Source organism: Dama dama, chromosome 8 (assembly GCF_033118175.1).
Source record: "Dama dama isolate Ldn47 chromosome 8, ASM3311817v1, whole genome shotgun sequence".
Taxonomy (NCBI): Eukaryota; Metazoa; Chordata; class Mammalia; order Artiodactyla; family Cervidae; genus Dama; species Dama dama.
This window is the reverse complement of record NC_083688.1, coordinates 22,314,553-22,338,453: the sequence shown is the minus strand read 5'-3', so window position 1 is coordinate 22,338,453 and position 23,901 is coordinate 22,314,553. Positions and strand designations below refer to the sequence as shown.

The 23,901-nt window shown below is 40.4% G+C and overlaps 1 protein-coding gene across 6 annotated transcripts in view; it reads right to left on the bottom strand.

Moving 5' to 3' along the window:
• Positions 1–784: 784 nt before the first annotated feature.
• Positions 785–23,901, bottom strand: part of DOCK10 (dedicator of cytokinesis 10) — a 297,309-nt gene continuing 274,192 nt past the window's right edge. For all 6 annotated transcript variants that reach the window (XM_061148622.1, XM_061148625.1, XM_061148619.1 and 3 more), the window contains 9 exons: positions 22,378–22,484; positions 20,496–20,618; positions 20,262–20,375; positions 12,603–12,749; positions 10,290–10,500; positions 8,417–8,607; positions 6,474–6,574; positions 5,691–5,829; positions 785–1,539 (listed from right to left, as the gene is read on the bottom strand). In XM_061148622.1, the coding sequence (XP_061004605.1) occupies positions 1,423–1,539; positions 5,691–5,829; positions 6,474–6,574; positions 8,417–8,607; positions 10,290–10,500; positions 12,603–12,749; positions 20,262–20,375; positions 20,496–20,618; positions 22,378–22,484 (1,250 nt within the window). In that variant the 3' untranslated portion in view covers positions 785–1,422. The remainder of the gene's footprint in view (positions 1,540–5,690; positions 5,830–6,473; positions 6,575–8,416; positions 8,608–10,289; positions 10,501–12,602; positions 12,750–20,261; positions 20,376–20,495; positions 20,619–22,377; positions 22,485–23,901) is intronic.

Below are 23,901 nucleotides of genomic sequence, written 5' to 3'. Positions count from 1 at the left end.
GGCAGATTCTTAACGACTGGACCATCAGCAAAGCCCTTGCTTTGGTTTTAAGTGAGTAGAACATTGTGGGTCTAGTGCAGGGTGTATGTGTAGTCAAGCAAGCAGGACTTGGACTGGTTGACATTTCAATGGCTAAAGAGTGGTCAAGTCTAGCTTCAGAAAAGGCACAAGGACTTCCCTGGTGGCACAGTGAATTAGAATCTGCCTGCCAATGCAAGGGACACAGGTTCAATCCCTGGACTGGGAAGATTCCATATGCTGTGGAGTAAGTAAGCTGGTGAGCTACTGAGCCCATGTGCTGCAACTACTGAAGCCTGCTTGCCTAGAGCCTATGCTCCACAACAAGAGAAGCCAGTGCAATGAGAAGCCTGTGGACTGTATCAGAGTAGCCCCTGCTTCTTCCTGCAACTAGAGAAAGCCAGTGCAAAGCAACAAAGACCCAGTGCCACCAAAAAAAAAAAAAAAAAAAAAAAAAGTTACGGAAGTGCAATCCCACCACAGATTTATAGAATGGAATATTTGTGCAGAGTCCTAAAAATTACTGTAACCCTTAAGATTCTGACTCAACATATCTTCTTCAAATCAGTCTAGTTATCTCTTGGGATTGGAAAACCCTGGTCTGTCTAGTTGATCTTCGAATCTTTGTCCAGCTGAGGTTCAAGTCCTTGTCCTGACTTCTTGCTAAGGCATCATAAATCATAAGTAGGATTGCATTCAGCGGCTGCCCAGTCCCATGAACCACTTTTAGTGGCAACTCTCCCACTCTTCAAGAGGGAACCAAATGCAAAGTAATTGTATTTTTTTATTTCTATGAACAACAAAAGGCTTCCATAATTTCACATCTCATTGCTTTTAAGAGCACATATATTACAAAGAAAGAAACTCCACAAACTTTAAAGATTAGTATTTATCAACACTTTTGTACACATACACAAATATTTTAATACAACAGTATCTGAAATGTTACTCATATAATTTTAGCACTGTCATAAGTAATACCTAAAAAGGCTCTTTTAAATTTGGTAAAAACCATATATTTTACAATCTTCTATTTACATCTGAAATATGCTTAAATGTTACAAAAACATTCACTTTGACCTTTAAAATATGTGTGCGAGGACTGGGTATTGAACATAATGTGACCGACAGCAGACTTACAGTCAGCTTTTGAATTACACATTCATTGGAATTTCATAGCAAATATTCAGCTTGGCTTGATCGACGTCACTCAAAGGAAAAAAAAATTGTAAGAAATGTGCAAATCTGGAGGCTGGCAAAATTCTCAAGCTAGCGAGGTAAAAAACAATATGAACACCACCATAAACACTTCAAATAAATTAAATGTTATCTTTCTCTTCCCCGAGATTAGCTGCAAATTCAGACAGTTCCCTTGAAGGAGGAGTGTCCGATGCTGTGGACTTCTCAAACTTCTCCACTGGGTGAGACAGAGACCGCGGGCAGAGAGGGAGCCGCCTTGTTAATTACTCGAGTGCAAGTTCGCTCCACTCCTCGCTTTGATGGGTCGTCCCGGTAGGTAATCTTCAGACAGGACAAAACACAACGCGACAAAACGAAACAATAATAGAGAGGTCTGTGTTAATAACTTCAAATACAAAAGCAAAGCCCAGAACACTGATTTTTTAAAAAAAATTCCCCCACAAGGAACCAGCAAATTTTGAAAATGCCCTTATCAAACTTCTTTGAGATTTTTAAAAAATTAATTTATTTTAATTGGAGGCTAATTACTTTACAATATTGTAGTGGTTTTTGCCATACACTGACATGAATCAGCCACGGGTGTACATGTGTCCCCCATCCTGAAAACCCCTCCCGCCTCCCTCCTGGTCCCATCCCTCAGGTTGTCCCAGAGCACCGGCGTTGAGTGCCCTGTTACATGCATCGAACTTGGACTGGTCATCTATTTCACATATGGTAATATACATGTTTCAATGCTATTCTCTCAAATCATCCCACCCTCGCCTTTTCCCAGAGTCCAAAAGTCTGTTCTTTATATTTGGGTCTCTTCTGCTGTCTTGCATATAGGGTCATCGATACCATCTTTCTAAATTCCATTTACATGCGCTAATATACTGTATTGGCGTTTTTCTTTCTCACTTACTTCACTCTGTATAATCTGAAGAGCTTTTTTCCCCCAGCCTACATCTCAGCCATGCTGACCAGCTTTAAAGTAGTTTCCTAATTCTCTTCAACTATCAGATATGTTTTTAAATGTGAATGAATCTTACGGATGTGTTTGAGTAATTCTGGAAATTTATTTTATTTGCAAAGGTCATAATAAGTATTGTCAAAATCTGCCCCTCAAGAAAACATCTGAAGCCTCATTTAAATGTTTGAATTAATGGAAATAGGAGGGAAAAAAATATATAGCTTGACCTGATTTTACTTTTGAAAATAATGTTAATATGCCCTTCCCTGTCAGATCTGTTCAACTAATGATATGCGAACACAATAACAATACCAGATACCCCAGGCACCTCTAAAACCTTGGTGCAGAAGAGGCTTAATGAATATTTAAAATTCCTGGTTTTCTCAGTAACTTTACACATTACCAGGCTTTGGCTGTACTGCTTTTCCGGGAGAGAATGGCTTCTCTGTCCCCATAGCATCCATGTCCCTTATACTACCAACAAGTTCTCCTTATGATCAGAATCACAAGTTCTGTTTAAATACATTGGCAAGCAATGTATCTGAAACTCAAAAAGCAACATGCCTTTGGATCTCGCCTGCTTGGCTCCTTAACAGAATAGATGCGTTCCCTCACCTGTTTTTTTTTTTTATATTTGCTATCCATTACCAGCGTTGACTTCACTATGCTGTCATCCTTTTAAACGTTGAAACAGACAGCAAATCAGCATCTTACATTTCATCCAATAGTTATATGTATTACTTTGGCCTCCATCAAAGGAGGCTTTTATGGTTTTTGGCCATTTATAAAATAGCTTGGCATCCTGGCTGTCTGAAAAGGTAATTACTGCCTGCTTGTCACTTTAGCAGCTCCATGTCCACATCTCCATTTTTACACATGAGTGTCTATTTCATCCCGCTCCATCCCACTCCTTATATTGAAGGTTATTTCATTAAGCAGTGGCTTTAGTATTTGCCTTTTACCTTAGACTTTTCTGGACACTCTTGGAATAAACTGCATAAACAATTTGATTTCTGTCTTTCTATGTCTTGTCTATTCATTCTAACTCTGTTTCTATTGTTAACAAGTTTAATGGCAGAATTCCTCTCTTCACTGTAATTATACCTGTATTTGTTTCCAAAATACATGGATGAGTATCGAGGTATGTAAAGGTATTCATGCATTATAGGATTATGCTAAAGTTTGACTACCCTTCACTCTACTAGAGTGCCAACCCAAACATTTGGGTCAAATGCCTTTTTAGTAAAAATATTGAGGAAAGGAGCAAACATTTTTTGTTATAAATCTGGATTGAGATTTACACCCACTTTTTAAAACTACTTTGGACTTTAAGGACCCCATCTTTTGCTATTTCTGACATTACAACCAACTCAGACACTTATCAATATTTGTCATAAAGACAGCTTATTTTGCTTCAGAAGACATAGTTTTGCTATGGTTAACTTAAAATTATGGTTGATAATTATCTATTAAATAGTGCCTCTTCTAGAATCTCCTCTTCAGAGTTAGAAGTGAGTATTTTTTCCTCATTTTAATCTAAGATGGAAATGTGGAATGGCCATATAATAGAGCAAGACATTTTTAAGGACAACTTTCTTTTTTTTTTTTTGAGGATATCACGAACACTGTAGTCATTGTCCATATATAAAACCTATGTGACAAATCGCTATAGAGGCTCAGGAACAGGAGAAAGTTTATCTTTTCTGCCAACAGATCTATTTCTTTTGCTAAATAACAAGACCTGTGTAATCCATTAGTTTCTTTACGTCAGTTTCTAGGAAGCCCAGAGTCAAATTCTGCTTCTCTTAGCAAAAGCTTTCTAGAAAAAAACTTATTTTCCTTCCTCTAAATCACCTGGTTGTTGTCTCTGTACTGGTTTTCTTTTTTTTTTTTTTTTTTGAGATATAATGAATCTTCATTTTGGATACAAATGAGCTCAAATATATGTTAGAAGTTGATAGGATATATATTTTTCTTTTAAACGCTAAGTTGTTAATTAGCTTTTTGATTTTAATAGGCTTTTTATTTTAATATTGACCTACCTTGAAATGGAAATAAAGTTGATTTAATTAAATAAGCATTTAGAGAACACTTGTGACTATGGAGGTGTCTGGGGAAAACGAACAGGTAGACCAGAAGGCCACAAAGGACAGAGTAGACATAAGGAAAGAAAAACATACCACTTTTGCTTACAGTACTGAGGGAAATACTAGACACAGAGGAACAGAAGCTGTATAAACATGGACCGCGACAGAGCTGCCAGGAAAAAAAGAGAAAAGCATTTTTGCCCAAAGTTTCAAGGTCAGATGCAATTTACAGTTGGAAACAAGCATTTCTTTGTCATCTTTTCCAATGTACAGATCCATTCCTTGTTCTTTTTATTTCACTCTCAGATTTATGATTTCCCCATCTGTTAAGGCATCACTCCTGAGTATTTAATTCCCATCACCCCTTAACAATTCCAAACCAACACTTTCTCCACTAGAAATCCTATCCAGGGAGATTTTTTCCTTTGCAACATAAGTCAAATAAACATTTCTTTCTCTAGCTGCTATAGAGAACTTAAAATGTGGGTAGAAGGAGATGGAAAAGAGAAAAAAAAATGGGAAATTTAATTAGAATAAAAGAAGGGTATGACACATTTCATGTTTTGTGACAGTGTTACTTATTAATAACACTAAACACTATTTTCCATTTCAGGAAAGGAGAAGGAATTAATACTTAATGAATGGCTACCATGCATGAGGCACTATTGGGAGGTTAGCTCAAGTTCTCCCCCTCAGTTATTCTGTAGAGAACACATCTAACTCCTTGAAGGGACCATGGGTGAAGAGACGTTCAGGTGGAGTGTGAGGGCTGATGGATGCTGCAAGTAGGTCCAAACAAACTGAACTTGGTTTTGATCACTTGATTCTCAATACCCCCCAAAGCAGTGATTATTGAAAGCCCACATTTTGTGCAGTCTTACGGAACATACTGAACTCATGAGTGACTTGCTTGTGGGATGGAGGGTTACGTTTATCCCAATCTGCATATCTTCCAGAGGCTCAGCCCCTGTAGAGGCAACCTTGACCAAGAAAGTTCCCGCCTTCTTCCTGAGAATGGTGCAGAGACCCCTAGTGGCAGCACTGTGGAACTGCACATCCCAGCCTGGGGCTTCTGAGGTCCTGAATCAGGGGCACGGGGCGTGGTAATAAACTCGAGCAGGAACGTCACCGAGCGCTCTTGGTGTCTAATTAGGCGTCATCTGTGCTAGAAAACCAACACACATCTGGTTTGGATAAACGTCTCTGAAAACTGGAAAGCATCTGGGTTCTCATCTTTTTCTACAGATTTTTCTCCAACCTGATCTCTCTCCTTTGAGTCAAGAGGTGATGCATGCGGGGGAGAGAACGGCTCAGCAACAAGGTGTCTGTGAAAGTGCAGGGATTTCAGTAGCAGGAAAAGAAAGAGACTCTTTTCAGTCTTTGTGGCATGGGGGACAAAATGGGCACTTCCTATGCACGGATGGGGAAAGCCTCACCTGCTCATTCATGATTGCCGAGAGCTCGCTGAGCATGTCCTTGTAATGGGACCTCAGTTCCTCCTGGTACTCCAGCTGGTCCTCCTTGATGAGGCGCTCATTCACATCCAGGGCCTGGCCACACGCATCTGCAAATTGCCTTTAGTGACGGCAATAAGCAAATTAACAAGCAACCCTAGAAAGTAGCTTCCCTGGTGGATCAACTGGTAAAGAATCTGCCTGCAATGTGGGAAACCTGGGTTTGATCCCTGGCTTGGGAAGATCCCCTGGAGAAGGGAAAGACTACCCACTCCAGTACTCTGGCCTGGAGAGTTCCATGGAGTGTATAGTCCGTGAAGTCGCAAAGAGTTGATACCACTGAGTGACTTTCACTTTCTTTCATTTTTCAGAAAGTGGCAGTTTAGAGACTTCCCTGGTGATCCAAGGGTTAAGAATTTGTCTTGCAATGCAGAGGAGGTGGGTTTGATCCTTGGTCAGGCAAACTAAGATTCCACATATACGTGGGGCAAGGAAGCCCACGTGCCACAACTAGAGAGCTTGTGCATCCCAAGGAAAGATCCTGCATATGCGAGGATCCTCAACTAAAACCTGATGTGGGCAAATACATAAATATTAAAAGAAAACAAAATAAGAAAGTGGCAACTTGAAGTCAGGCTGCTGATAAACTAGACTATGGAGATGAAGGTTGAAGAGGAACGGTCAGGTGGCTCCCTGGGGGCATTCATTCATAATGCCCTGTCTGAAGGAATTCAAGGAAGAACCACTCAACAGAGAAAGTCTCACCTGAAGATTTCCTTCAAAAGCTTTACTTGGTTGTCAGGGTATTTCTTTGCATTGGTTTCTTCAAGAAAAGCCCGTGCATAGGCCATTGGTCCGGCATTAACCTATTGGGGAGAAGAGAATTGGCTAAGAATGGTAATACCTCCTCCATGGAGTCCTCTCCATGGCTAGAAAGAGGAGCCTCCATCGTGTGGCCCCCCTAATTCTCTCACATCCCCTTGTATCTGTCTTATCTGCTGTCTCTAGACCAGTCAATGAGCTACTAAAGGACGCATCTGAACTCCACACTTCATTACCATCCTTCCTAAACTTCAGTCATGTGGCCACCATGTCACATTTTTGCTGTATCTTCAAATTCTGCAAGCACTGTTATTTTCTTAATAACTCTGAAAACTAGACTTATCTTTATCTACTTATATAAATTTAACACCTGTGAAGTCAAATGTTTGTTTTTCCCCCTATAAACATTCAAGCAAACACACAGCTACTAATAAGAGACATTCCACAGTGGTCGTGATCTCGGCATCGCACTGGGAACCACTGTTTTATCGTGTCTCGCTGGATAGTCTGGCAGATTCTGGTCCAGGAAGGGACTTTCTAGATTTGCTGAATGAAGGCACAATGCCAGGCCCTGATCATGCTCACAAGCATGCATAGGCTCTCATTAGTGAAGGGGTTTGTGTTCTTTAGAGCTTATGATCTTTGCCTATGATGGTGGGGCTAGGAAGGAATGAGGTGAAAGGAGAAGGAAGCCAAGGCTGTATTTGAGGCATCTTCAGATGGCTTTGCTCACCAGCTACTGCCAGTGTGGTAGAGAGGGCAAACGGCACAGAGGACTTTCCTTAGTTTCTTTGGATCCCTCTCAACCTTCCTCTGCTCAGCCATGTGCTGAGGGAAACTGTCCCATCTGGAGTATAACAATGGCTCTTCTGCCTTCTGGCTTTAAAGAAATTATTATCATTGAGTCAGCCATGGGCTTACAGACAAGAGGTGGGCAGGGAAGAGGAGAGCCAGGTCAGCATCAAGATCAACGGTACTGAGTTTTCCTTTTGCCTCAGCCTCCAGCGTGGCACTGGCCTGCCTTTATTGAAAATTTTAATACTTCGTTCAATATGGTTTTGTGAAGTTACTTTTGATTTTTAGAAATGGAGCATTAAAGTATTATTTTATCTTGATTACTGAATTTTCTGATGCTCCCTTAATTTTGTGCCCAAGGGAAATGCCGCGCTCACCGCACCCTAGTCTCAGCCCTGTCAGAGTATTTAGGCCCATGGCTTCCTCCTTGCAATTCCCTAGCAGAATCTGTGTCTGTCTATCATGAGTTGGCTCTCCGCTCTCTCTTCTTCCACTAACTCTTCTCTCCCCAAAGTCTTCAGGTTTGGGGAGGGTGATAGTCCCTCAGTCTTATGCCCCGGTGCCTACCCTCTTTGGTTTCCCTAAATACTGCTTATACATTCTCAAAGAGTCTATTTAATTATATTTTCTTCAGTTCCTCACTGTGAACAAGCCATCTGCTTCCTCTCAGGACCTTGACAGATAAATACTGATGCACATTTATGAATGAATAAACATTTAAACATTTTTGTTTTTGGACAATTTTATAAGTCTGTTCATGACAGATTTAAAAAAGCCATGCTAATTCATTCATTAATTCATTTGTTAGAATTTCGAATACAGAACACAGTTTATCTAGAGAAGATGGGAAAGGAGAGTTAAAAAAAAAGTTTTATTTTAGCTAAAAATAAGAAAGATTTTATCTCTAGGTGTTTGGCACCACTAATGAACCTCCACAAGGAAACAACATTTTAAAGATTCAGATAAAGGTGTTGGGTGGTATCAAAAATAGAAAAATGTCTCTTATACTCTTTGTCAAAGAATTCCAAGGGGCATCACTTTGGTACCAGGTTCCACTGACCATGTGCATCTCAGCTCCGGGTGATGCTCACCTTGACACTGACACTGCCTTGGAGTTTGAGCTGCAGTCTGATCATGTCCACCTCTTCCATTGTGCAAAGCTGATTCAGCTCGGAAACTTTCTTGGACATCTCGTCAATCGCCACTTCAATGGGATTCAGTTCTGTGCTCGACTGGCTAACGACCTGTATCCTCTTCTTCACATAGGGGAACAAGTGACTCGCTGCACAAAAGCAATACGAGAGCATTTCAAGGTCAAGGGCTAGTGAAAAGTCACGGGTTCCCCTGAAGGTCAGGATGACCCTGAGCCTTTGCACTCAGAGCATTCCATCCTGCACGTTTTCCGTGTATGTGAGCTATTTTTCTCCCATGTGCCGAGTTCTCACACACCTCTTACTTTTCTCCCAGCTACTTTTGCCTGGCAAAAGTTCTTTCCCACTTCACTAGCAACATCTCCTCATTGCCAAGGCTTGACTAGACCTTCAGAGTCTCTAAACACAGAAAAGATGATAGTTTCCACCACAACTTGTAGTTCAAATAAAAACTACATTGAACCACAATAAAGAATGCTTAAATAGATACTGGACAGCACGTACTATGGGGCTTCCCCAGTGGCTCAGGTAAAGAATCTGCCTGCAATGCAGGAGATGCAGGTTGAGCCCCTGGGTTGGGAAGATCCCCTGGAGAAGGAAATGGCAACCCACTCCAGTATTCTTGCCTGGGAAATCCCATGGACAGAGGAGCCTTGTGGGGTCACAAAAGAGTTGGACATGACTTAGCGACTAAACAACAACAAGCATATACTATAATAACTTTGTTCTAGTTTCTTTTTTTTATTACAAAAGTTCTGGTAAAGTTTACTGAAGGTGAGTGTTTTCTCATAGTTTGGAAGTGGCTGCTAGCCACGTACCTACTGCAAAACCCAGGACTGCTCACCTCTGAAGATGCCTTGGGTCCCATTCATTCAGATGCCTGTGTTCATTTCCTATGACCCGAGTGCCTTAAGCTCCCCTCTGGGGTGTTCCCACTTCATTTCTCATGCTGGGTTCACCTAAAATTCTTGCTTTACTTGGCTCTTTTTCCTATCAGACAGTGAGTGCCTTGAAGGCAAGAATTGTGTTTTATCTATTTGAATTCTCAGAACACTGTCCGACACCCATAAGCATTTATTGAATGTCTGTGGAAAGGATGACCAGCTCACAGAATAGATCTAGATAGTATGGAAGGGATGGTGGAGGAAAACCCTCTGCATCCGTTTCACAGATGAGAAACCTGAATTCCAGAGTGGTTTAGAATCTTGCCCCAAAGCACACAATTCTGAGAGCAGTTGACTCTGCAATAACTGAGGGCAGATTCAGGGAGAGAGGAGAGGAATGCTCAGAGTGCCTTCCCCAAGACACCATGACCATCACCACTGGAAGATCTAAAGGGAAGTGGTGGATAAAGTGACTTTAACTCTATGACAGTTTCTGTTTTGGCTGACTTGTCAAGGGTCTCTTGTTTCCAAAGAGAAGGGATACGAGGAACTCTGGGCTTCCTGGCAAACATTTCCAAGTTAGCACAGGTTGGGTCCTTGTCTGCAAGATTGAGGGGCTTCCCAGGCGGCACTAGCAGTAAAGAATCTGCCTGCCAGTGCAGGAGAGGTAAGAGATCTGGGTTCGATCCCTGGGTTGGGAAGATCCCCTGGAGGAGGGCATGGCAATCCACTCCAGTATTCTTGCCTGGAGAATCCCAGGGACAAAGGAGCCTGGCGGGCTACAGTCCACAGGGTTGCATAGAGTTGGACTCGACTGAAGCGACTTAGCATGAATGAAGGCATGCTCCAAGGTTGAATTGTCTTGATTTCCGAGTCCAGCCTAACCCAGGACCCTGCAGGGGGACACGCACTTGGGGACCGGCACCTACTTGTCAGGACAGTCCTCCGCTTGCACTGCTCCTCCACGCCACCATGCTTCTTGCCTGACAACGTGAAGGGCGTCTCGAAGACGAAGCGGTTGATATTGTGGTGCATCTCGAAGTCCGTCTTCCGGTCTTCTATTTCTTTTTCCTCAAAGAATGGCGTGACATAAGTCACCTGGATGTAGGCGTATTTGGGGTCCAAATCCTTGGGGTTCACCTGTTTTAACACATTGTGGGCAGAGAAAGAGTGGTGGGCCTGGGGTACTCCTGGAAGAAAGGTGGGGAGCCCAGAACCCCTGCAGCTTGGCGTCCTGAGCCGTCCCTTTTCCCTTGGATGAAAATGGCCAATGACATCATCTGCGGGCTGGGTGAATGGAAACTCCAGAAAGAGTAACTGGCTGGACTGTGGTCAAGCAGCCAGATGGTGACAGAGAGCAAATGGGAGCCAGTGTGCTAAGTCCCTGGGGCTCTGAAATAAAAGCACTTGGCTATGCCATATTATTTAATCTTTTATTTTCTTTCTTTTCTGTATTCAACATCTTCATCTTTGGCTTGAATCAAGAGTGTTAAGAGTGGAAATATATCTCTTTTTTTCCTCTACAATTAGCCATGTACCTAGACTGGAGTCATGAGCTACAGGCTTGTAATGTGTTAGGAGGTTCCTCATTGGTTTAGAAGATTAACTGATAACTTGTCACGGGATTGCAAACATTTTTCTTTTCAATTTCTTGTCTTCTCTAATCTGCAACAAGTTATTCTATATAACTTTTTGAATTAACTCTGCCTTGGTGAATAGGCTTGACAAATAGCATGGAAAGCAGGCGAAAGGTCCTCCCTGCTCCTTGCCTCTTTTCTAATGATTTCTTGAAGAGTTTTTAAACTTCTTCCAACTTTCTCCATCCGTTCACCCATCCACTGCTTATCTAATTGAAGAGATTTGAGGAGGCTTGTGAATTAACTTGCAATGCTACTGTAGGATGGATATAATTGTAACCATTTTTACAGATTAAAAGATGGAGACTCAGAGTGACCATCCAACCTCTCCAGGATGGATCACCAGCTGCTAAGGGGCAGCATGGCGGAATGAAGACTCCAGCTGTTCTGACACCAAATTTGGCATTTCTCTCACCACTAGGAGCTGCCTCTACTTTCCATGTAGGAAGGCCACCATGACAGTGGTTCGAGTTCTGTCCCTCTCTATGGGGAAGGAGTCTGCACCTTTCAAGTTAAGAATGATGAACACATTTTTAACAACTTCCGCTCAGATCCAGCAATCTAATTTTATATCCAGACCCTTCTAAATACCAGCTTTGTAAAAGAGGAAAAGGATAAAGGACCTTTTTTGTAGCCCAACAGAGGCCAATACAATAGAGTGCAAACCATCTTCTCTAGCTCTATCTTCTGTCACACTTTTCTATCCAATCTGTGCTTCAAAGACTTCCCATTCCTCAAACACACCTTCCCCTAAATTCCTGCCATCATTGCATGTGCTGGCTTCTCAGATACCCTTTGCTTCCAGCAAATACCTTCTCACCTCTCACCTGACAATCCGCAGCTCAAACATCACGCACTCTGTGAAGCATCCTAACTGAGAATGAGCTGATCAGGGAGCCACCAGCCCTGAGCGTTCCCCATATGACTTGGAGGTGTAGATGCTGCCTCCTATGGTACTTCACTGCACTCTATTTACTAGCTCTTTGCACACATCCTCCCCTTCCTAGCCCCGTGTGAACTGTGGGCTCTGGAAGGAAGAGACTGTTTGCCCCAGCTCCTAGTTCTGGGCCTGGAATGCAGTAGGTATTCGATTAAGGTTGGCTAAATGAATAAAAGTGTATTAGAAAGATTCTGAGTAATCTCATTAGAGGATGTAAGTGTTTGCTTTCTGGAGCCAGGAAGAAGTTAGCTGGATATTTGTAGCTTAGTACAATGGGATTGGCAAGTCTGGTACTGTCACAAGAGGGTAGATTTCAAAATTCTTATGACCCAGGAAGACCTCTATGACTGAATAATTTTTTGCTATTTTCTCCCAGTCCATCATGGGGCCCAATCACTTTAACCCCTTGGTTGCTATTCAAATGCAAACAAACCATGGGAGGGATGGAGGAGCTGGTAAGTTGTTTTAAAGATTACCTAAAAGTTACTCAAGTAAACACGTACAAAGTTTTGGACTTTCTCCCTCCCATCACCAATCAGTCAACCAATAAACAAACAACCAAAACAGCTTAGGTGGTTTACTTTGCATAGTCAGGCAAAAATTGAAAACTTTAATAAATGTAGTGAAGAGAAAAGGAAATTGCACCTGCACAAATAGTCTCCTACCTTATTGGAGTCCTGGATTATCTTCACATTGTCTGCTCCAAATTTATCTGCATAGAGCTTGAGCAGTCTTTGAGAAATCTCAGAGAGACCTGTCAGCTTAGGCTCTTTATAAATATACTCTTTGCCTTCTTCTTCTTCAAAAAATCCCTACAGAAGACATATAGTGAACCACCAATTTTACTAGAGAACTCCAACTGCAAGTCATGAGCTAAACAAAACCATTTACTTAGATGATACAGCCAGTCTTTTGGTTGTCATCCAGGCCACAGGTTAGCTCCCTATAAAATTCACAATCAGAGAAAAATCAAGTGAAGAAAGCAAAATATCATGTTAGAATCAGTCATTAATGCAAATATTCCCCAGTCAGACCAAAGAACCTCCAGAGGTATCTTCCATATATTTTTCTCTATTAGTAGAAATCACTGGTAATCCCTGCTTGCATATATTTTAGGGCAAGAATGCCCTCCTGTGGTAGTTTGGTGTAGGACACAAAGTCTGGAGTACTCTGGTATTTTTTTTTTTCAAAGAGCAGTATCATTTTTAATCAACTCTTCTGAAAGTATTGGAAACTAGCATAGGAAACACTATAGGGGCACATGAAGGGATCTAAATGGGTTGATGTGCATCCCACATCCTCTGAGATGAAAAGCCATAACAGCAATTACTTGTGTGATGCTCCCAAGTACTGTTACTTTATTTATTTATTATTTTTGTTTTTTTTTTTTTGTTACTTTAAAAATTATTTTACATTAATATGTCATAAGGGGCCCCATGCAACTCGGCTGTATGCAATTTCGTCATTCAACTCACTTTACTGATAGACTGCTTACATTCATGCAAAGCTAGACCTCATAAGACTGAAAGTAGTAGATTAACCATGTCATCATTTTTATGTCATAGGAGCAAGTAGGTTTTAAGCTCTGTTAATTTATTTATCAGGTTTGGGGAAGGGAAGCGTCCTTTGAGGATAACGGAGGCATCTTTTTTTTTTGGCTTGTTTTACATTTTTGACCATTAAAAACATACTCATTATATTAAAAAAATGGGGAAAATATTCCAATGCTGTTTTTGTTTTTTCACAGCTAATGTGAGGCGATCAAAGAATACTGATTACGACTTAACATCGGTATGGTGTTTTATACTTGCAGAGCGCTTTCATTGGTGTTTGCCCATCACGAAGAGTGTACTTGCTATCATAAATGGGCTGTGACTGACGACAAGGAACAAGGCACATTCGCCAGCACGGTTCTTGTTAAGCAGGTAATCGCCTGTTTCCTTGCTGTTTCCCTAATCGACTCTGGGCTTTTTTTTAAAGGCAGGAATGTGTCTTGTTCCACGCGGCATGTCCAATGTTTAGCACAGTGCCTGGTCTTAAGAGAGACATCCCTGCACGTTAGTTGCATGAATAAACAGATGGATGAGGCAGTTCTTAGAGAGCATACATTTTAAAAGCAGGTATTTGCACTTGTATTTGCTCCAAGTATAGTTGGAAAAGATTCCATTGCTTTTGGTACAGGTGTTTTTATTGAACAGTTTCTCTGAGAAATGTTCAAGACCAATACAGCTGACTGTGAGTACCTTGACTCCAGACTGCTAAAACAGTGATGTGTGATGTTAAAAGCATGAAAAGCCTCTCCTTAGCATTCTTCTGGACTCTGCAGGGGTAGTGAGGTCTGACCCTATCCCACATGACTTCCAGCCTGCTAGATTTTTTTCTGTTGATGCTTTATGGAGTTTTGTCTGATTCAAGGTCAGAAGTAAGTGGCTAAAATTGACAGACTGACATGAAAGAGAACTGACTTCGGAGGCCATCAACCAGAATCCCCACAGGGCAATAGCTCAAGCAACATTTACCACTTCCATTTCAATGAGAAAAATGTTTCCAAATTCCAGGAAAAGATTTTCTCATCAAGGTGTGAAAACTAGCACAAAGAAACATTTTCACTGTGAATTTTTCCCCTAACAAATTTCTGAGTCCAGAGTTAGCAGAAAAGGAGTGGTAAGAACAGTGTTTTATTGTCATCACTACGACCTTTGTGGCCTTGGTCATGACCTGTGACTTTCTTTCATTCTTACTCCTTGGTCTGGAGGATGGGAAACAGTACAGACTTAGACTTAGGAGACCCTAAGGACGGTGCCCAGGACACAGTAGGCTACCGGTGATTGAAGAGGAGAATATGAAGAGGAGAATAACAGTGAGAACAGTAATAAAGGAAAACACTGTCAAAGCAATTTGAGTTCTGGCTAATAAAAGGCAAGGCTTCCCTGGTGGTTCAGCGGCAAAGAATCCGCCTGCAATGCAAGAGATGCAGGAGATACAGGTTTGATCTCTGGGTCGGGAAGATCCCTGGAAGAGAAAATGGCAACCCAGTCCAGTATTCTTGCTGGGAAAATCTCATGGACAGAGGAGCCTGGTGGGTTACAGTCCATAGGGTCGCAGAGTCACACAATACCGAGCACACACATATACACACAATATGAGGTAAATAGTTTAACTGAGTTTTGAGTGCTTAAAAATATATACTCAAGTTCTCTTGCTTGGGAATTACACTTTTCCTTATTGTAAATGGACTATTGATGCTTATTTTGATATTTTGGTAAGTGATTGATCAGAAAGAATTTTGATTAGAATTAATCAATGTATTTATAGAACATGGAGTTACAAACCTATTGAGACTATTTTATAAGATGAATAGAAAGGAGCTGGTGTGGTAGAGTGAATGTTAATCTGCTGTCTGCCAGGGTTTGTAAGAGCTTATGGAGCCAGAGAAATGTGGCTCTGAAAATGGCTAGGATATGAGCTTGCCTTTTACCCAAGGAAACCATCAAAGCAAAGCCCAGTGAGGAACAGGGCACTATCTTAAGGAAGTTTAATGCTCTGTCCATGAAATAATTGACTTATAAATAGGGACACAAGGTGAAGAAAACCTTGGGGCAGTTCCTCTTTTGCTTTTGCTCCAAAGTGATGAGAAAAGTGCATTTCAAAGCATCAGGAAATGTGACCTCTGCATTTCCCTCGCTAGTCCGACTTTTTAAAGTGTCACTACACAGCAACAACCCCCTGATCTGCCGCAGTTAAGAATCAGCACGTGTCCTAGTTAAACTCGAAGTTTGAGTCAGTAGAGTTAACATGTACAGATTATGAAACTTCAAGGCAACAAGGTTATGATAAAAATATACTTCAACAAATTGACAACAAAAATCACCGGCTTCTTCTTAGATGTTTTGGTAGGTATTTCAGAATCCTGCAATAGCTCTAGATCATTATTGGGACATCACATGTAAGTGCCCCTGCTATTATATTCCACTGATTCAACGTTCACAGAGGAATGCATCCAAAGAGGAATCTAGTGTATAAAAGATGGGTCAGAAAATCATAATAGGCTGAATACTAAGAAAAGAAAAACTTCACAGATGCAGAGAAATGGTTTCACAGAAATATGAACTGAAATATGAACACAATTATTAGTATACATGTTTCTCAGTGACTTTCATATAATAGGGGAGCCAGAAGGGTATATCATACGCTGACATGAAGGTGATGGTTGTACACAATACAAATGCTCTTCCCTCCGACCCCCAATCCCCTTTTCTATCAAGATTTTAAAATGTATCTATACCCATGTAGGCATGATTGAGAATCATGGAATGACAGAATCAATCCTTTGATGAATAGAATCGAATTCCCCCAGGCCTTTCACTCATTTCATCCCAGGGCCATCTGATGTTTTAAGTTATGCAATGAGCATTCACGTACTTGTTTTCATGCTAAATACCAGAGCCTAAGGATTTCATTGGTTACAGTGCTTGTTTGATCACTACTGGCAATTCATTACTCTGAAAATGAATACTTCAGGGACACTTGGGGGGATGTTTCATGTAGTCAGCTCTGTGTAAAATTTCCATAGTCAATGATGCCAGGTGTTGGATTACAAAAGTCATGCTATGCAAGACTTGCGTTTTTAAAGTTCTTGCCACAAAAGAACAGTTTCCAAATTCTTTTCCAGGGTCTGGCTCATTGCAGACATAACATTACTCTAGTCAACCCTGTAAAGAGACAGCACTCGTCTACAGGGGACACTAAAATATTTACACAAAGGCCTTTGTGGAGGCAACGAGCTGATCGCATATTGTATTCCCAAAATCCTTGCAGCATGATTTTGAGACATCAGTTTGAATATTAAAAAGTGAATTTTACAAGGATATAAGGTACTATCATGAAAAGGAAATTATGTCTGACCATGGGGATTATGCTAGTGAAATAGTCAAGAGTTTCTCTCAGATCTTTGGCCCTTTCATTCTGCACACGTTCGAGGTATGTGCCAATCTATTCGGTTATTTCTTTATCATCAAATATGAAGTGACGTGCGCTGTCTGCTGCCATTGAACACACTAGTCCACGTTCTCCGTTTGGTGTCTGGGGATGGGTGTCTGAATATCATTTGAACAAGGGTGACTGAGGAGTCATCAAAATGGCTGTTTATCACAATGACCTCCATTAGTTCTCGTTTGTTCAAAGGCAGCTGGGCTGTGAGTTTACAGAGTACCATGTTCAGGCATGTACTTGGGTCTGCAGATTTAACACGACACTTTGCTTTTTAAGCTCACTTTGACTTTCAAATCAAAGACAACTGAAAATACTAGCAGCACACAAAATAGTCAGGTACACGGTCAGCACACTTTACTGAGAAATCTGCAAAAAGAACAAGGTTAGGACATTTGAAAGTAGCTCTCTCCCATCCTTCCCCTTCCCCCCCCAGTCTATTTAGTTAGAGGGGTTTTCAAGTATTCTTTTAGTAGGTGAGTTAAGGACCCATGACCCCAAATTTACAAATGAAGGTAGAAAATACTGATATGGTATGGATGGGCAAAGGGATTTAAGAATTACAAAAAAGTATGTACTAGTCAGAGAAGCAGAGCTGTGGACAATGTGTGAATATTGAAAGAATTTGCCTTGCCAGCTGGGTTTCCCTGGTGGCTCAGACATTAAAGAATCTGTCTGCAATGCAGGAGACTTGGGTTCGATCCCTGGGTGGGGAAGATCCCCTAGAAAAGGGAGTGGCTACCCACTCTAGTATTCTAGGCTGGAGAATTTCATGGACAGTGGAGCCTGGTGGGCTACAGTCCATGGGGTCACCAAGAGTCAGACACAACTGAGCTATGAACACTTTCACTTCCAGTTCTTTTCAAAAATAATTATTTGAGCCACATGAAATTGCCATCTTTGTAAGTAAAAAATGGTTGAATATGGGAAAGTTCATACAATTCAAAACAACAGGGAAAATCCTGTGTCACAAATCTCTAGGTATTGTCATGTTACTGCCTTTGGCTTGTCCTCCAATTTTTTTTACATAGATTTTTTTCGCATCTCAGGAGACTTAACCTGATTTACTGAGTTTACTGTTTATCATTTGTACTGGGAATTAATACCACCACTTTTAAGAATGCTCAGAGCTCACTACTAAAGAGAGTCATATTTCTCCACAATACTCATTTTATTTGGAAAAGGCATAGTCCTTTCAGGACCCCAGAAGATACCCACCAATGGCCATCACTACAGCTTTTGAAATTCTGCCCACTGCCCTCTTCTTAACCAGCTGCAACTCTGGTGGCCTGAACTGAGCAGGCAAGTTCCAACAGTTAGGTCTGCTATCCATATATTTCAAGCATGTGGTGCCCATGTTTTGCTGTGTGCATATGTGTGTGTATATAGCTTTTCATACTACACTGACCTCTGTGCTGAAAGATATTAGATATGAAAAGCAAAGTATACATTTTTGTAATTCAGATAACTGGAATAAACACAATTTAGTTCCAGAAATGAAGGATGACTCCAAAATGAATGGAAGTGGGATTATCTTACCTTGGTACTGAACGTTCATTTGGCACAAAAAAGTTAAGGTTCAGTAAAACCATACGGAGGGAAGTGTGAGGCTTATTAGGGCATGCAAATGGAGAGAAGAGAGAACTTACCACAGCCTGGAACAATCAAGACCAAAGGAAGAAAGAAGTAAACATCTGCATTAAAATCTCATTGGAAAGGAGCATAATTGTTTCGTTTCCACCTGTCTAGTAACCAGCATCTTAGACGCCAGTTGGAGAAATCATCAGGTAGGCATCTGGTCTCTGTGACCAGAGAATACTAATGGCAGTTCATTACTTTTTCACTGGAAAGATCACCTGAACAGTTGTTGACTCAAATCTAGGTTTGCTGACCTCACATCTTGTCTGTCACTTCTGTACTGCTTAGTTAGTTTGTGGCCATTCCTAGAAAACCCTTGTCTGTCTTCTACAATCCCTTAGCTCCCACATTCCCTTCCTGATGGGGTTTTCTGCCATTTTTCTTGCAAAGGTTTCACTAAGGTCAAGAGTTATTTGTTCTTTGTTTACTGCTGATTTGAAAGATCATGTCCTTTTCTCTCTCCTCCTCTCCTGCAGATTTCCACCTTTTTCTCTCCCAATACAGACTCTCACTTCAGATAGTTCAGATTCTTTTCCAGGGAATTCCGAAATGTGCAAACTTAGCTTCTTTCTGTAGACTGTATCCACAGTCCTGATGCTCCTGTGCAGTGGGGGAAATCTATGTTGGATTAATTTGTTCATGGTAAGTGGCCACACTTTTCTTTCCAAGGAGAGAGCAGCTATCTTGATTAATTCAAATTTTTAGTTTTTAAGCTGCCTTTGGTGATTATAGGATAATGTATATCTTCCAAAAGACTTTGGTGGTAAGTTATCTAGAATGACCATGCTGAATTTGATGCCTTTGTCTGCAGCCTTAAAAGATATTGAGGAGGACAAGAAGCCATGTGAAACTGTGCCTTACATGAGGGGAGGAAAAAATGGAAGGCAGAGGGCTGAGAGTCATTCCAACGTGAAAACAAAGGGATGGAATGATTCTCCATGAAAGTAACAGTCTGAAATATGGCTGCTGAAATACATTGGGGTTATAAGCCCTCCAGGAAAGAAACAGGATGGCGCCTGGGTTTATCCCACTTAAAGCACTGCTCAGAGACATTCATAATTAACATATAACATAAGTTCATTTTACTTTTAGGCCAATGCTATGGCTAGCTAATATTTTCTATCTTGTTCATTATTTATGCAGTAAGCTGAGAAAAATCACTTTGAAATAATATTGACCTGCAGTATAAGAAACAAAACAAGCAGATCACTTTCTGCTGAGAAGCAGTGATGGTTTGAAAGTAGGAGAAAAGAAAATAAGTCAAAGGTTCATGGCTTTAATATGGTAGAGCCCCCTAGGAACTTTTTATTTACTGGAATGCTATGGGTTGCATTGCTTATCAATTAAATTTCACTTTCAAATATGATGCAAACCTATATTTAGATGTTTTGGGGAGAACTGGAGGAGGGTGCTGAAGAAGAAGTGATCTCTTTCTCCAAGAAGTTCAAAACTACTGTTTTAACGATCTGTATTAGAACACAAGCAGGGCTCTGCTCATTTATTTTTCAATTTAGTACATTTCTCTGGCCAAACATATAGACCCTCACACCTACAGAAACACTCAAATATACCCAAACATATTCCTACCCTCACCGCCCCCCCTGAGTCCTTTGGCACATATAGTTAGATGTCTTGTTAAGAATGAAAGACAGCAATCAACTACTCAACATTAAAGCTCATACTAGTAGCAAACTTACCTGCCCATAAAATGCCACACGATAGTAGCGACCGAAGAGTCGCTTCTCTGAATTCACCACCTCTGCAACTTTCAGATATGACCGATGAATATCGTAGTAAAGATCGGATAATTTCTGAACACAGAAACAAAGAGTTTCATGAAGATGATGCCAACATAAAAAATAGAAAATCCTAAGTAATTCTCCAGTGTAATGAAGGATATCTGAACTAACTCCTGGGTTTAGAACACCTACTTTGAAGTCTCTCTGCTTCTCAAAGACTGCAATGATGGGTTTGTTGACATCAGCGATGAGCTCATATCTCTCAGACTTCCAAAGAAACTCCACACACATATACAGCTGCTCCACCAGGATATTCTGCAATTCCCCAAATGAAAATGAGATTTTACACGATGAAGACTGTGTCTCACCCCTGAAACTTGCTTTCAAAACTATTGCACTGTCAATCTTTTTCATAGTGGGATTTCTGCATTCCTCATCTTTGCAACTGGCAGTTACATCCATCCCGGGAGGTACAGTGGTGTCTTCTAGGATTCTCCTCTTTCCATAACCTTATTAGTCTCTCAAACTTGCTAATTTAAATCTATGAAAAGTATTCAGATCTGTCAGTGTTTTTTTTTTTTTTTCCATTCCCATAGTTGCAGGCTTAGATCAAACTCCTGTTTCTTCACTCCCAGACACCATGGAATAGTTTGCAGCTAACCTGTTTCCCCTCTCCAGTTTGGTCCTGTGTGTAGCTCTCTAGTAATCTTTCTTCCAAAGACATCAACCTGATCATGAGCTTGCCACTGTCCCAAACCTTTCCAGTGCCTACAAACTGCTGCCTAAACTCTCTAGCATGACATTGAAGGAGGTCCAGAATCAGGTACCAACCTCCCTTTCAGTGGCCCTCTCCTTCAGCACCTTGGCATGGACTTGGCACTTTGGCTGTACCAGATGGTACCACACCATTCTTAGGATGCTTTGTAATTTCCACACTTTTGCCTGTGATGTTGCTGCTGCTCTTTTGAGAACCTTAGTTTCTCATTTGACACTTTTTAAGTCCTAGCAAATGTCAAGACCCAGTGCAAAAGTCTGCAGAGCTTTTATTTATGTTCCATCATCTGTATTCTAATTATTGTCATGCAAAAAATTACTCCCTTTTTAACTGCAGCTGTAGATGATGCCTAGATTTAGTTACTGGGTCTTAGACTGGTTACCCCAACCCTGAAGGATGTTTATCTTTCACAAGATTCTAAACTCTTTGAGAACTGGGATTATGCCTTATTATCTTTGTCTCCCCAAATAAATTTGCCTTATTTATCTTTGTCTCAATGTCTCACATATACTGAGAGCTTAATAAATGTTCAACTGAACCAAATTATGTACTTTCTAAAGCAAGTGGATAATACTGTTGGAATGTTTTCAGTGTCTTTTCAGAAAAGATTTTAAATGGTTTGAAATAGTTAATGTAAATGTGTAGTTACATTTACTATTTGCAACGTACATTAAATTAATGTACAGCCTTATGTAAGATTTCTCTAACATCTCCCTCAAGATTTGTTTTCTGAATCCTTTTTTAAACCTATGTAATATTATGAATAAAAATTAGCTTTTGAAATATTTTATTTACTTGAGGAGGGGAGCTCTATTTTCTTCACTTGAATTGTTGCTAAGTAACTCCTGGTAGAAAGCTTCTTTTGAAAAATAACTGTAGTCTGCATACCAGGAGGTTTTCTGCAGAAACTAGTGAGACTTTCTGTTCAAGTCTATTTGTTAATAAATTTTCCAATGCACTAAAAAATGTGACCAGTTCAAAAAATTTTCAGCATCCCTTACCATATTTACCAAAAGACCAGAGCTTTTATATTTTGTAAAATAGCTGATTGTATATATTTGGGTCCATCTTAGAGAATTAAAAATTACTTTAAATTTTCATTGAACATTATACTTTATCAGTGGAATCTGACATCTATTAATCTAGCTTAATTTTAGCCTGCATTTTATTTTGCCTAAGTCATTTTATAAGGTAACTTTGATTTCAGAATGAAATCTTCTCCTCCATACTTAAGTTTAATGTTACAATTCAATGTATCTTCTTACTCAATTACAATATATTCGATAATTTTCATCTAACCTCATTGTATGGTGTGTCTTGCATGCCGGAATCTTCTTTCATTGCCCCTTCTTCTTTAATATTTGGTGTAATGCTCAGAAAAGCTGGCCAGCCCATAGAGAACATGCCTTAAGAGGACAAAGGAAAATGCAACATTATTATTTGAGCCAAATCCTGCTTGGATTAGATAGTGACTTTGTTCATGATGTTACATGTGTTGGTTATAACACTCACATAATCAATGAGATGGTTAGATTATGACTGTTGATAAATACTCTGCCAGGCAACCAGTTTTCCCTTTTTTATAATTTTTGTATTGTTCTCAGCTGACCTGCTTTCTCTAAGGAGCTATTATGGGAATATGGACAGAACACAGGCTTGTGGATTGATGTATTTCAATGTTCTGGTTTAATTAATTTTTTGGAGTCTGTATCCCTTGTTTGTTAAATCAGAGACATTAATATCTAATCTCAAGGATGCTGAAAGGATTCAAAGCATTAGTATTTGAGAAAACACCAGGTTATCATCACTGCCTTCTAAAGACAATACACAGTACTCACTAACTTTCATTCTTTTGCATTATTTAGAAAACTTCTCAAGATTTCTTAGCTTCATGGGTACCAAGACTAAGAAAGATGGAACTTTGCAGATGCATATGAAAATAGTTGATAATGATTAATGTGCCCAGACAGGGGTCAGATTAGAACATTAAAGGAATATGAGAGGTTAAGAGCACAGTCTGGAGTGACAGACCAGCCCTTGAACGTGGCCCCATCACAAGCTAACCAGGGGGATCTGGGGCAGATTGCCTAATTTCTTTAGGTCCTATCACCTGTAAACAGGTGGGGATAACAGCATCTAACTCATAGACTCCTTGTTAGCAACTAATTGACATACTGCCACAGCACAGAACTTAGTGCAGTTGCCTACCTTGGAGCAAGTGCATTTTAAATTATAATTAATACTTTTGTGGATATTTCCATTTTTAATAATCAGATCATTGGCTATGTGACTAAATTATCACCCCAAAACATGCTAGAAATGATAATAATTATTGCAATTGAATCTTTGTATTAAAAATTCTACTTTCTAATTTTTTATTAGCATTTTTCTTTGGTAATTAAATGTATTAAAATATATGAGGATTGAATAGAGCAGGAAAAGTCATGACATACTACTTCCTGGATGATGATGGTTGTTAGTACAACTGAAGAAGCTGTATTTTCTGGAGTCACCTAAATTCACCTCTATAGTTGTTCCTCAATATCCACAGAGAATCAATTCCAGGACCCCCAGCAGATATTAAACTCTACAAATGCTGGTGGTCCAGTGGTTAAGACTCTGAAAGGGGCCCTGGTTTGATCCTTGGTCGGGGAACTAGATCCCACATGCCACAACTAAAAGTTTGCATGCCGCAACTAAAGATCGCACATACCACAACTAAGACCCAACACCACCAAATAAATGTTGGGCTTCCCAGATGGCTCAAATGGTAAAGAATCTGCCTGCAATGCAGGAGACCTGGGTTTGATCCCTAGGTCGGGA